The 15,387-nt window shown below is 40.3% G+C and overlaps 1 protein-coding gene across 3 annotated transcripts in view; it reads right to left on the reverse strand.

The window, feature by feature from the left end:
* Nucleotides 1–14,222, reverse strand: part of UHRF2 (ubiquitin like with PHD and ring finger domains 2) — a 94,533-nt gene extending 80,311 nt beyond the window's left edge. For all 3 annotated transcript variants that reach the window (XM_034988013.1, XM_034988012.1, XM_034988011.1), the window contains exons 1-2: nt 13,730–14,222; nt 7,840–8,073 (exon numbers count right to left, since the gene is read on the reverse strand). In XM_034988013.1, the coding sequence (XP_034843904.1) occupies nt 7,840–8,073; nt 13,730–13,882 (387 nt within the window). In that variant the 5' untranslated portion in view covers nt 13,883–14,222. The remainder of the gene's footprint in view (nt 1–7,839; nt 8,074–13,729) is intronic.
* Between the last annotated feature and the right edge of the window lie 1,165 nt (nt 14,223–15,387).

Below are 15,387 nucleotides of genomic sequence, written 5' to 3' on the forward strand. Positions count from 1 at the left end.
GAGCTGGATTTATTCATATAAAAAAATATAGCCACATTTAGAGAAGAATCTTCCATATCCAAGTAGGTGAATTAAAAAAAAAAAAGTATGGGAGGCAAGGAGAAATCATTAAAAAATGAAATACCAACAAATACTGGAGAACTTACTATATCAGGTATACCTCTAAGCACTGTATATGTTCCATTTAAAACACACCAGCTCTCTCATTTAAGAACCAGCTCCTAACTTAGGTTAAAACACCCACACCCACACTCACCACCATCACCATCACCACCAAAAACCCCACACCAGCTCTGCAGATAAAACCTAGGTTTAAGTTTGTGTTTATCATCTACTTGGTATAACCTTGAACAAATTATTTAACCTGTCTCAGCCTCAGCTTCTTTATAAAATAATATACTTTGCTGTGTATTAAGAGATTAGTTGACTAAATCCACATGATGTGCCAACCTAGCAAGCATAGGCACAAATCAAACAACTGTTTCCTTCCACTAAGTATCAATATGTACAATTTTAAGACTCATTAAATCTCAGTATAGTCTTAACACCATAGTCTTCTTAGTAAAGATATTAGCAATTTACTGTTAAATATATTACCTCCTTTAATAACTACAATACAAAGTCCTTATTTTCCAATGAGGTACAAAAGGAAATACAGTCCTCAGGAGATATACACAGCTGGAAGTGGGAACTAAGCTGAGAAAGATTTCTCTGACTTTGAACATGACTCTCATTTCATCATGTTTTTTCTAAAATTTACAAATCAAAATACAATGTGGTTCCATTTATATAAAGCTAAGAAAATAAGGGATACACACATGGATTAAAGGTAATTAAGAGGTTGTTAAAGGGTAATGATAGGATCAAGTTAATAAAAAGTGAAGAAATGACTACTTAGAAGTTTGGGTACTGGGGCGCCTGGGTGGCTCAGTCGTTAAGCATCTGTCTTCAGCTCAGGTCATGATCCCAGGGTCCTGGGATCGAGCCCTACACCGGGCTCCCTGCTCAGAGGGAAGCCTGCTTCTCCCTCTCCCACTCCCCCTGCTTGTGTTCCCTCTCTCGCTGTGTGTCTCTGTCAAATAAATAAATAAATAAATAATATCTTTAAAAAAAAAAAAAAAAAGGTTTGGGTATTAGTTATAACTAGGGAGGAAGGAGTAATAATCAAGAGGGGGCCCATGGGAAGTTCCTGGGGTACTGCTTTGCATTTCCTAATTTGGTGGTATTTACATTGACCTCCTATTTCACTAAGCTCTACTTTTTTGTATTGTCTATTATGTTTCATAATAAAAAGGGTTCAAAATCAAGAAGCACAGTTGCACTGTATTACAAAAGAATAGGAGATACTAAAATATCCATGACTTCTACTTGGTAATTGAGAAGTTTCCCCTTTCTTTTATTTCCTATAATGAACATCAGAATATATGTAAAAAGTTTATCTAAAAAAGTTAACTTATCTAAACTCTAAAGCTTTATTATCCTCATTCTAAAGTTTAGACCAAGATGACAGTATTTCAATAGTAGGATCTACTGTGAGTCATTCAAAGCTTCCACATCCAAAAATCAGAATTAAACTCTATTTAGATATCAAAAGTCCACCTTGTTTGAGAAAATTACCTCCCAGAGACCATGGAAACGGATGTACCCAGACTTTGCACAATCTTCCACAGGCTCTCTGAGTGTGATAATGATATATCTAGTTTCTTACAACATATGAAAAGATAACTGAGCAATATTTGGTCAGTTTCAGACATCAAATAGGGCAAAACAAGAATGATGGTGGACAAGAACTTCAGTTTAAAACTTTTTTTAATAGGAAAAATAAATTATTTTAAAAATTAAATTAAAAATAAAATTAAAAAACTATTTAAAAAATACAAATGTTAAAAAAAATGTTTAAATGTTTACCTATGACAGTTCTGAGAAATACTGACTTGAAAATTTAACTTTTTGTATCCACTTACATGAGGTCCAAGGAAAATTTTAGGCAAAAGGAAAAGCCCCAAATCTGTTTGCTCATCCATAAAGCAATTTTAATTATAGAAAGCCCTATGTCTATAAAAGGAAAATCTTCAAAAGCATAAGTGACATAAGCAGGAATTCAAGATAAAGGCAAAAAACAAAAAACAAAAAAAAACTTCCCAATTTTAGTGATCTAGGAACAAATTAAATTTTGATATTCTATTCAGAGACTTGCTCAAAGGAAAATATTCACAACAAATCAACTTAAAGTAGCAGCTTCTAAGTGTTTTCAGGTTAGCCAAAGGTTAAGTTTTAATAGCTAGTAAGATTCTGTGAAAGCAGGGGGCAATATCATTTGTTTATCCTTCCATCTCTAATATCTAGTACAAATATATACGAGATAACCAAATATTCATCCAATGGATGAATTATCCAGAAATAAGCACTTCTATGTTTAAAAAAAAAAAAATCAGGGGCACCTGGGTGGCTCTGTTGGTTAAGCGTCTGCCTTTGGCTCAGGTCATGACCTCAGAGTCCTGGGATTGAGGCCTGCTTTGGGCTTCCTGCTCAGCGGGGAGTGTGCTTCTCCCTCTCTCCCCCTCTGTGCACTCGCATGCGCGCTCTCTCAAAAAATAAAAATCAGTGAAATTTCAAATAGCTATGCCCATTACTGAGCTTCACCAAAAAGAGCAAATAAATCTATTAGCCTCTTCAACTAAAAGGTTAAATGCAGCTCTGATTAAACATTACAAACAACAGCATAGCCTTCTGAGAGTTTAAGTTCCAGATTTCATGTGTGTTTCAAAATGAGGAAAGGAAGACAATATAAAACTTAATACATTTGTACAAATGGGAAGAAGTGGATTGGAATTTGAAAGCAAGTCTGATGACAAAGCTAAATTTCTTAATCTCTATGCTATATATTAATAGCAGATATAAGGGTTTTTTAAAAAGTGAGGTATTAGAGAGGTGACTGGCCAACAAGTCAGTAAAGCATGTGACTCTTGATCTTGGGGTTGTGAGTTAAAGCCCCACACTAGGTGTAGAGCTTACTTTAAAAAAAAAAACAGGGGTACCTCACTGGCTCAGTCGGTTAAGCACCCGACTCTTGATTTCAGCTTGGGTTTTGATCCCAGGGTAGTGAGTTCAGGCCTGCTGAGCTCCATGCTGGGCATGGGAGCCTACTTTAAAAAAACAAAACAACCCAATAACAACAAAAGACACTATGTCCTATAAATAAAATCCTCTTTAAAAAGAAACAAAAACAGGAGTGCCTGGGTGACACAGTCGGTTAAGCATCCGCCTTCGGTTCAGGTTGTGATCCACGGGTCCTGGGATCAAGCCCTGTGTCAAGCTCCCTGCTCAGCAGTGAGTCTGCCTCTCCCTTTGCCCCTCCCCTTGGCTCATTCATGCTCTCTCTCTCTCTCTCTCTCTCAAATACAGTCTTTTAAAAAACAAAAACAAACATTTAAAAAAAGTCAGGTACTAGAAGTAGTTGATAGTCAAAGTACTAACACTGAAAAAAAGCACAGATCTGCTGAGAGTAGTTTATCACGCTTTTTTGCATTAGGTTGGAGACGTGGCAGGGTACTGAGAAATATGCTCAACAGAATTTTTTTTTTTTTTTTTTTTTATGGATTTGAGAGAGAGAGAGAAAGCACTCACAAGCCTCCGAGCGGGGGCTTGGGGAAGAGGGAGAGAATCTCACGCGGATTCTGCGATGAGTGCAGAGCCCAATGCAGGGAGTGAGACCATGACTCTGAGACGAAACCAGAAGTCAGACTGCTTAACTGACTGAGCCACCCAGGCATCCCTGTTAAACAGGAAGAATTTAAGTTGACTAGAACTGCTTAACCTTAAGCTCAGACCTACGGATACATATATAAATTGGCCCTCTTTGAAAACAAATGCATGCCTTCACTGCCCAAAACATTAAGTCAAAAGTAGCAGCTTCTGAATTATTGCCCTTAACCAAAAAGTTAAAATAATGTAAGCTTAACATACAGATGGCTATACACTTAGGGATTATGGATACATGGATATACAGGAATTCCTATATAAATGTGTGTACACACACACACACACACACACACACACACCTCCTTAGTCTGTCAGCTGAGGGCCCTAAAAGCAATGATACTCTAGTAGCAAGGAACATACCTAGACCCTAGATCTTGCTTTCTAATACCATTCTCCAATTAAAAGAATCAAGGCTCCTTAAGAAATGGGTTGATTCCAGGACCGGGGCAAGAAATAACTAAGATGAGCCTGGTGCATCTTCTAATGCCAGAAAGAAAGTGCTTTAACAAAAGCACAAAAAACCCCCACAATAATGGAGGTATATCAAAGGGACATGGGGAAAATATCCCTACTGATGTGAATGACTAACTGAATAAATGGGGGAAAAGAGACAAGTCTCCCATGTACCAGAATTCTCAATACATTTTGTAGACAATCTACCCTCAAGAAGTGGTTTGTAACTAACCCATCTCCTTATGTGTGGGCTGCATATAGGGACTTCATCTCAAAGAATAAAGTATGAAAAAGGGGTAGGGGAAGAGTAACCTCACAGGGAAGAAACTTGACAAATGCTACCTCATCAGCCAGGTGATTAAGGTTCACATCAACAGTATAATAAGTTACTACTGATGTAAAAACCTAAGGTTTAGCCCATAGGATGTTGGTAGTTTGTATACTAGATAGAATGTGATAAAAACAGCACTTTACCTCTGTGGTCTTCCTCCAAAAAAATATGTAAATCCAGTCTAATGATGAGGAAAACAAGATGAATCCTTATAGAAGGGTATTTTACAAAATTTCTGACCAGTACTCCTCGAAACTATCAAGGTCTTCAAAAACAGTCACTCTGAAAAACTGTCACAGCCAAGAGGAACAACTATTTAGTATAGCACTAATGTAAATATAATGTGGTATCCTAGATGAGATTCTGGAATAGAAAAAGGATGTTAGATAAAAGCTAAGGAGATACGGTTCATTTATAACTAATGTATCATATTAAGGTAAAATATTAGTTAACAGGGCAAACCAGTATGGGATATATGGGAAATGTAGTATCTTCCCAATCATGCTATAAATCTAAAATTGTTCTAAAACAAGTTTATTTAGAAAACAACAGAGCGGCGCCTGGGTGGCTCAGTCTGTTAAGTGTCTGCCTTCGGCTCAGGTCATGATCCTGGAGTCCTGGGATGGAGCCCCACATAGGGCTCCCTGCTTAGCAGGGAGTCTACTTCTCCCTCTGCCCCTCAACCCACTCTTACACACTCTCAAATAAAATCTTAAGAAAAAAAAAAAAAAAACAACTTAGAAAATACTGGTTAATTCAGAGGGATGATATCAACAGGTGATGTAGACAATATGGGAAGTGGGCATTCAATATTAAGAATTCTAAGTTTTGGGGCACCTGGGTGACTCAGTCAGAGGTCTATGTTTGGCTCAGGTCACGATCCTGGGGTCCTGGGATGGAGCCCCACGTGGGGCTCCCTGCTCAGTAGGGAGCCTGCTTCTCCCTCTCCCTCCCACTCCCCACTTATGCTTGCTCCGATCTCAAATCTTAAAAAATTCTAAATTTTGACTACATAAAAAGCATTGTTTTAGCTGATATAAGTCTTGCCCATATCATGTAAATTTATTCCCAAACTTTACATTTTTTTATCATAAATTTTCTTCTTTTACTAAATGATTGTAGCAAGGAAAGCTATTAGTATTTAAAGAACTACCTTACTGATTGCTCATAATGCTCTAATATGTTTATCTTCTTAGACTTTGCAGATATCCATAAATAACTTTGCCTTCTCCAGTATTTACACTTTGTTGTTCTCCTGCCTATCTCCATCATGTAGAAAGATGTTAAGTAACAGCATTAACTGGCTTCCTTGTCTGGCTCCTGTCTTTAATGGGAATGCTTCTGGCTTTTCCCCACCAATGAGCATGATGCTAGTATGGTTTAAAATATTCATCTATTCCATCTGTTCCACTTACAAAGCATTTTTTAAAAAATCAGAAATGGATCTCTTTTTTAGATTAGATCATTTGGGTTTTTTGGCTTATTACTATGATGAATTATATTAATATTACTATATTGGGGTTTGGGTAAAATGGGTGAGGGGTTGACTGGTAATGGATGGTAACTAGACTTACGGTGGTGATCACCTTGTAGTGTATCAAATTATAAAGCTGTAAACCTGAATTTTAGAAGGCAAATGATAGTTATATACCTGAAACTTCTATATATTTAAAAAAAAAAAAATCCAAATAATGAACTATCCCACTTCTTGACAAACCATCCTTGGTCAAGATATTCTGTTAACACATAGTCATAATTTTATTTGTTAAATATAATTTTAGTTTTACATCAATATGTAATGATACTGGGGTACTTTTTGCTCTATTTTAGTATCAGTGTTATATTAAATTTAAAAAACAATGGGAAGCTTTTTTTTTTTAAATTGTGGGTCAATTTAGATAATTACCTATTCTTTAGAGGTTTAAGGTAATTCATCAGGGTAGCCATCTAGGACAGGTAGTTTTGACATATAGCTCTTGGCCAGTTTTCTTGATTCTATACGTATGGATTTGTTTCCATTTTTCCTTAGATCAAAAATTACCTCTATTTGCATTTTCTTAATTTACCTCAGCTACTAATTTTTAATTTTTAGCCTTAAAAATGCTCTGAAAAATTGAGTCTTGGTCCCAATTTGTCCCAACCAGTAAGAGTTAAGAAAAAACAGTTTTAAGGATAGGAGAGGATGAAACAAAACTGTCATTCAATTTTTCTACAAAATTCATTCGAATTTGAAAAAGTTGATATATGTATTGACCCTTGTATCTACCAACTCCATTTCTATACGTAGGCAAACAAATCACAGTTTTAAAAGATAACCATTTATAATAGCATTAAAAATGCAGCCATTAGAAATAAGATATGTAGAGAACACTGATAAAGCTATAAAAGATCTAAGTTAGTGGAGACATCTATCATGTCCATGGATGAAGGACTCAACATTGTAAAGTTGACAATTCTCCAAGCTATTCTATAGATACAATCCCCATCAAATCCTCTATTACTTATCTGTAGAGTCTGACAAGCTAATTCTAAAATTTTTACATGCAAGTGTTAAAAGCCAAACACCAAGACACCCTTAAATATAGAATAGATTTGGGAGATGTGGAATAGGGAGGTAACAGTCTACTAGGCTACAGTACTTAGAATAGCAAGCATAGGGATACACAAGCAGACCAACAGAACATACTGGAGAGCAATTTGGCAGTATCCTATGAGTGAACCAGCACTTCCATTTCTAGGTAACAATTCCTAAAGAAATTCTAGAACAGTGAACCAGGATACACAAAGAAGGTTCAAAACAGGTGAAAGTGGGAAAAGCCCAAATTTATCTATTAATCATTGATTAAATATATTATGGCATGTTAATAAAATGAGAATCAAAGCTGAGAAAAAGAATTCCGTTATATAAACTTCAAATATAGGCAAAACAAAACATTTTTTAGAGATAACAAAAGTAACACTAAAACAAAAAAGATCAGAATAGAATAAGTAGTTTACCCCTTAAGGAGAAAGGGAGATAACGTTCTGGTAGTGGCTTTAAAAAGGAATTGGCATTATTCTACTTATCCTCAGTGGAATCACACAAGTTTTTCCTTTATATTTTTTAGGTTGTACGTACACGTTTTATACATTTATCTACATATTGCACAATTTTCAAAGACTTTTAGAAGTTAAAATATCAACAGCTCAGTCTTTACTTTCAAATGACAATCAATCTTCACTTATTTGCAACATACTAAAGAGAACAGACATCTCTATTTTCACAACTATCAAGTCTAAAGAAGACAACATACCTTATACAGCCCAATGCCAGGATCAATAAGAAAATCACAAGTTGATGTAGACGGCTGACTAGAAGGTCCCACCCTGGGGGTTTTCTTTACTTTAGGTGGGCTATTAGAACAGGGTTTGGCCTGTACATCAATCTGTTTAGATGTGCTAGGAAGATCAGGGTCTGGGCGAACTAGTAGCTGAATTATGTCATTCAGTCCAACATCATAGTCAAATAAAGTATATCCATTTTCCAACTGGAAAAAAAGGATAAAAAAAGATTAAAATGCTTCTCTCAAAACTTGGCTCTTTCCACATCTTTAGTCACCCCAAATGTCCTAGCCAAATTATTAAAATTCACACTAATGCAATTTAGTGATCCTGAAACCATTCCTATTACTTTATGGCCTCTGATGGCAGCAGCATCTCAGGACCTCAATAAATTGTGGAGAATCATTCCATATTAGCTATCAGGAACACAGATAGCCACTGAAACCAAAAATGTATCATTGCTTACATGACTTCAACATGTAGGCAGAAAAACCCTAGGTTTCTCACCCAAGTTTTATTTAAATTAACAGTACCTCAATCCACTGCAAGAAAGGTGATTTTGAAGGTGAGTGGTTTTATGACCTTGTGTTCATTAAAACATTTAAGTTAACAATTTTGTGTTTCTGAAGCACTGTAATTTTTTTTAAAAAATCAAGCAGAAAATAATTAAAGCAGGAATTACAAGTCTTGTTCATGCTATTCCACTTGTCTAAAGTTCTCTAATTCTATCCATTTGTAAAGGTTGTCAAGTTGTACCATGAAAAGTCTTCCAGGATGAATAATGAATAAACTATCTTGCAACTTACCCATATTTTGGTAAGGTCTCTGCAATGGATTAAATAGTGACAACCCCTCCTCTCCATTATATTAAAGTCCTAATCCCAAATATCAGCATGTGAGTATCTGGAAACAGGGTCTTTACAGCAGTAATCAAGTTAAAATTAGGTCAAATTGGGTGGGCCCTAAACCACTATTTGACATCCTTGTGAAAGGTGTAAATTTGGACCACAGAAGATGTGAACGCAGCCAGGTGACTAGAGCAATGTATCTACAAACCAAGGAATTTAAAAAGGATTGCTAGCAACACTAGAAGCTGAAGGAAATAAGGAAGGATTCTCTATTAGAACCATCAGAGAAAACATGGCCCTGCTAATACTTTTAATTCAGACTCTCAGCCTCTGGAAACAGGAGACAATAAATTTCTAATGTTTTAAGCCACCTAGGTTTTGGTGGCTTTGTTACAGAAACCCTTGAAAACTAAGTCTCCATTTTGTTTCTTTATAAAATTCAGTTGGCCATTTTACCATGATACAGTAAGAAAACCAAACTCCATGAAAATCAAAACTATCATTTCCCCAGAAACATTACCAGTTTAATCACTGTTCATTTTTCCCCCCTTTGTATATAATACCCGTCCTCATTCTCAATTCCCTAACACAGGTAGACCGTATTTCCAAAGTCCACCAAAGGGAAGAATGAGTTTGTCCTTAAATAATAAACTAATATGCTAAATAATTTTAATTCAAGTGGTCCCAAGACACATCTAGCAAAATCCTACACATTATATTCACAATTTTAACTACAATAAGGGATCAAACAATTCACAAATTTCCCATAGGGAAATTAGACAATATCTCACAGGTTGGTTTACATGCTTATTCCAAATAAGCCTAAGGAGTTTCCCAAATCAATAAGCAGGTAAGCCCTTACAGGGATTAGAGATTAATATTGCTTACCTTATTAAAAAAACAAAAGCACAACTCCCACCTAATCCTCAACTCCTGGAGAAAAATTCAAGAACCCCCCCCCCCAAAAAAACCTATACATTCACATCTTTGACATTCTCCAATACTCCTTTCCCCCCAAAAAGGTAAGCCCATACTAGTTCTGGAACTGTTGAAAAAGTACAACTTGATTATAAACATGCAACTGTTGCACATTATGAGTGTCTAAGTGGAAGATAAAAACAAACTCTTAACAGTATAGAACATGCAAAACAAAAAGCCCAGTAATACAATATGCAAATTAACTGAAAGGACATTTCCCAAAATGAAGAAAGCTGTTTCAGTGGTAAAATAATTGGAAATTCAAAGTGCTTCCATAATTTCCCTTTAAAATCTGAGGCACAAGAGTCAGAGGCACAGCGGGGACATTCTTATACTCAATCCCTCTAACAAGTTTCTACTAAGTGATTGGTCAAAATAATATAAGCTGCTTCAAATGGTATTTGGTTTGAAAGGAAGAGCAATGTCTTAAGTTAGGAAAACACTAAGCATACCAAGGCATGAGGCCCTATTGTAGAAGTTAGGCCTACATGAACATGTAACTTTTCCTTCAATTATTCATGCTTGCTAGGACAGCCACTTTTACCCAGATTATCTACTTCTTCCCTAATTCATAGGTATTCTTCCAGTTTTCCTAAAATAGTGATTACTATCCATTGCATAATAACTTCCACACAGCTAGGCTTTTGTGAAGAATGTTGGAATGAACGGTTACTTGAAAAGTAGTGAAGTTCACCCAAATTTAATGAAAGTACAGACTGGAAGTTATTGTCACTTATGTTGTACCTCAAGTGGAGAAGGGATTGAGTCACTTAGAAATCACAAACACCCATGAGTTTCAGGCATGTAACTATAGTCCATCGATGTCTCACAGCTGAAAATGTTTGGGAACTGCCGTCCTAGAAGATGGGAGCACAGTATTTAAAATACTAGAGGGGCAAGAATGGCCTTAGAGTGTTTGTTTTTTGCCAGGCTTCAGTCCTGCATCTGTACTGGGTTGAAGAAAGAGATTCCAGGTAATAGCAAGAATTGCAACAGTGATGCAAAGTAAAACCAGGAAGCAAACACCAACTGGCAATGGCTGAGAAGGCAGTGAGAGAAGTCATTCCCAAGGAGTTACTGATAACTTAATGCCCTCGACCTGCATCCCTGAACAATTTTCATGTATCTTTCACGTCATCTATATATAGATATGACACACACATTCTCTCTCCCCTTTAAATAGGCAAATGCTTTTACTTTGTGTTCCGTGTAAAAATAGAGTCCAGGGCCAAAAGGGTACCACTAAGTTTTCCTTCAGCTCTGGTTCATGTCCTACCTACAGTGGTATAAACAAAAGAATGAGAGGAAGTGACAGAATCCTTTCAAAGTAGAAAAACCTCTGGATTCTCAAAATATTTAGAGATCCATCAACATAACTCTTCCTTAAAGACCTAATCCCCAGGATGCAGGCTCAACCTCCCAGAGTAATATCCAAGTAAGATTACCCTACTCTAACCAGAACTTCTATAGCCCTGAATTGCTGCCCTCTATTTGGACCCTCAAAAGTGGAGTCAATTACACAATTACTCCGCTTTTCAAATTTAATTCGCTGAGATCACCTGAGGACTTCGTTAAAAATACAGATTCTACTTCAATAGGTGTGGGGCTCCCAGGTGAAGCTAATGCTGCAGGTCCTGCTGATTCAGGGACCATACTTTGAATAGTAAGAAATTAGGAGATTGACATTCTTCAACATCCATTTTCAAACTCTGGTGGCCATGAGAATCTCCCATGGGGTCTTGTTAAATTCAACCACTTGCAATTCTGGGGTTAGCTGAGCACCTATAATAAATATCCACAAGTGTTGTGGATATTTCTTTCTTGCCTATACCTTACCAAACACTAAAAGCAGCAAACCTAACATAAAAGGGGTGGGGAATAAGGAGTAAAGGGTACCATTTACATCACAGACACTGTAAATTTGTTTTTATTTATGACATTTTTCACTACATGGCAGTAAAGGGGTGCTTTTCAAATAAGCACAAAGACATTTTATAGGCTAGGGGCAGCCCTGTGATGCCAATCCAGTAGTTGTCGGTTACAGATCTACTACTCTGTCCATGGACTGTGAACTCCAAAAGAGTAAGAGAGAATGGAGGGAATAATCACTGCCATGGCTACTCCTCAGCTCACAAAGAAGTATATACAGCTGAAGCAGTGTCTTCCTTCTGTCTTCAACTCAATGGGGCACCAAAGGTCCATTTTTCATCCCTACTGGTTTATCACTGAGCTGAAGAAATCAAAGTAGTGAGTTATCAACTCTCCTGGGGGAAGAGGTACAAAAGGGTAATTATCCTCAACAGGTTTTCCCTAAACCCAGAATGAGTTTCCTGGTTTACTGGAAGTCTACTTTGTTGACCTGAATTTAACTCAATTTCTACTTTTTCCTCAAGACAGTCAGGTGCCATGTTTTTAGTATATTTGATCATTAGACTTTAGGAGTGTTTCCCAGGTACACATTCTCACGCTTCATTTCTATCTCTTGTGAAGTCACCAAAGTATCCCAGCAATTCATGTACTCTTATATCCCTAGCTAAAAAATAGTAAATAGTATCTTTTGACTAAAAGATAAAAAGGTATCAGTCATTAGAGGTATAGCAATATAAATTTAGGTAGTGTTTAACACATATGATTTCAAAAGCAAAGTATACAGTATAATTGAACACCTGTTTTTACAAGTCAAACAGTAAAGGATCAATATAAAACAGCTTCAAACACCTATCAAAGATGCTATCACTTATTTAAAAACAAGTTAAAATAAACCCTGGCTCTTTCTCTCTCAGGGTATAATCTCTGGCAGCAAAGTAAAATTGACTCCATTTTTGAGGGTCCAAATAGAGGGCAGCAAAGTAAAATTTCTGGGCAGTTTTTGAAGCTAAGCCTATGAAGGGAAGAAAAATACTCCTTTCAAATCCTTTGTGGCTATAGGAAAACGCTACTTCCACCAAATCAAAGAGCTACATTTACTCCAAACCACAGAACTGAAGCCAAACTGTGGTCTATCCAACTGGAGAATGCCACCTTTTGGGGGGGGGGGGGGGAGACAAAATTGGGTAGGCTTGGGTCTCTAGGTATAGATTTCTCGGGTAAGAAAAATCTTCAATAGGCCAGAGCATGGCCATACCATACAACTACCAGAGACACCCACAGAGACCCTCACTGCCAAACCACTTTCAGCCTTCAAGTATGTAACGCTGGCTATGCTCCAGTTGCTGTTTTAAAAGCTTGTGTGAGGGGGACTACATCAGAAGGTGAGAAGCAAAAAGAGCAAAACAGTCTTTCACACTCCTTTCCATTCTGGGAATAATCCCCCTTTCTTGCCTATACCTGGGAGTTTAAACCCGATTCCGAATTCCATCAATAGCTCGTTCCTTCAGCCCAAGTCTCTAATCTTCAAGACAGATTCCAATTCTAGAAGAGGAGCCAGAAGTTTTGTAAACCCTTCGAATCTTCGGTGTGTTCAAATCCCTTCACAGTGAAGAGTCAGCCTAGGGTTCTTGAGCCTAAGAGGAAGCGAGTTCTAAGTTTCCCTTCTCCTATTTGGGAGGCGGGAGCGCAGAGGATCCACGGAAGCAATGCGAGCCGTTAGCCGGGTCAGCGGGGCCGGGAGCCGGAGCCGTCGGCCCTCCCCACTAGCACTCTGGCATGGCCGCCAGAGCCTGCTGCCCTCCCCGCCTCCAGGGGCGCCGACCCCGCAGAGCGCGGGAAGCTAGGGAACCCAGGCGCTCCGGCGGGCTGTGCCAGAGGCTACTGACCGGCTGAGAAAGGGGGGTGAGGTCTCTGCGCTCTGGGTGCCTCAGCCTCTGACCCTGCCAGGCGCACCTGCACTTTAGGGCTCGTAGGGACCCCGCTGCGCCCCCTCGGCGGGGCCTGGGCCTGCACTCTGAGCCTCGCGGGCTGCCCACCCGAAGTGGAGCCAGGTGCTCTCTCTGCGCGCGGCGCACCAAGCTCTCGGGCCCGCCCAACCTACGCGTTCTGGCGGCGCCCTGCAGCCCTCTCCCCGGGCTTCCCGAGAGGTACCGTGGGCTCGCCTCACCTGCTTGCCCCGGTAGAAGAGGCGCTGGCACTCGGGCCGCACGTCGAACAGCGCCCACACCCGCTCGCGCAGCTCCTCAATTGTGGCTTTGCGAGACACGTCCTCAATGGTGCGCGTCTGGGAGCCGTCGATGGTGCGAACCTGAATCCACATCTTGGCGCCGGGAGAGGGGGCTGGCCCGGCTTTGTCTCCCCCTGCGTTCCGGACGCCGCGCCCCGCCCGGCCCGCTTCCCCAGCGGCTCCGGCTCTCCGGGCGGCGGGCGAGCGCACACACAAATGAGGGAAACCGACCAGACGCCGGGACCCCACAAGCGGCGGCGACTCCGAACTCGCACGCCTGCCCAGCCGGGCTGAGAAGAAAAGGAAACCGGAACCAGTCGCAGGGGCCGCCACTACCGCAGACCCCCACCTAACAAGTAGGAAGAAGCCTTGTCTACGCCGCGCGGAGTGTTTACTTATAGAGCTCTAGCTCCCACATGGAGGTCACGGCGCCAACCCGGATCTCGCGAGATCGACGGCCGGCTCCGCCTTAAAGAGGAAGCAGCGGGGGTGGGGAGGCGCGGAGGAGAAGGCTACAGACCCGAGAGAACTAAAATGGGCGGGGGCGGGGAGGGCGGGGTGGAGGGGCGGGGCTGCGGAGAGCCGTTACTTGCCGCTTCCACTGCACCTGGGCCTTGGAAACGCCCTCTAGTCTTCGGGTTTCGCGCGGTTACAAAGCCCTCCGCACGGGTTCCCGTTTTAGTCTTGGATTTGGGACCCAGGGGGCAAGCGACTCCTCAGGCCTAAGCGGTTACGGTTTCTGTGGTCTCGAAAACACATCCAAAAAAAGCAACTCTGACGTGCGCTTGTATGATCATGAAAATGGGGGTGCGGGCGGGCGCGGCCTAAATTTCTGAGAAAGCACATAAGGAAGTGAGCCTGCTCCACCGCGCCCAACCGAACACGGCCCGCCCCGCGGCGTGGCGGGGCCCGCGGCCCGGGAGAGGACCCAGGACCCTTCTGCCTCGCGAACTTCTACTGGGCCCGAATTTGCCGCCGGGCCCGAATGCTGTCTTCGCGCGGAAACCTGCTTCCTGTGGTTTCCCGCGGCTGGGTCAAGGTGGAGGCTTCAGGTCGCAGGCCGCTGGTCCCGCTGGTATCGCCCTCTCTGATCCAACGCGCTCAGACCTGGACCTTTGGCCACAGAGGTTTTGGTGTTGCCACCTGGAGCGCCGCTCGCCAGAATCGGACGTTTCTGATTGTGGACCTTCCTTGTCAGTGCGCCTTTGTCCTAAGGGATTGAAGGGTCATGGAAAACACTTATAAAGGATGCAGAACTAGACAACTCAGAAGAAAAAACTCCGAAGATCCTACCAGGAATAAATTCTCAGAAATAGGCCCAATGCGGGATTACCTAACAGTGGGTTTATTTAAAATGAAAATGTCTTCATAAGAAGGAAGAGAACATATGAAAGTAGAGCTATATAGAGGGACATAGCTATAAAATAATATATATAACAAAATTTGGACTTTATATTTGCCATAATCCATAACTTGACTATTCAGACTGGTGCTAATTATTACCATAAAGGTAGAGCAGCAATTTTGTAATAACCGATTCAAATAATTACAAGTCTGGCGAAGTCCAGAAGTAACATAAAAAAAAAGGATGGTCCAAC

This window comes from Mirounga leonina, unplaced genomic scaffold (genome assembly GCF_011800145.1).
Source record: "Mirounga leonina isolate KUSES-001 unplaced genomic scaffold, KU_Mleo_1.0 Mir_447, whole genome shotgun sequence".
Lineage (NCBI taxonomy): Eukaryota > Metazoa > Chordata > Mammalia > Carnivora > Phocidae > Mirounga > Mirounga leonina.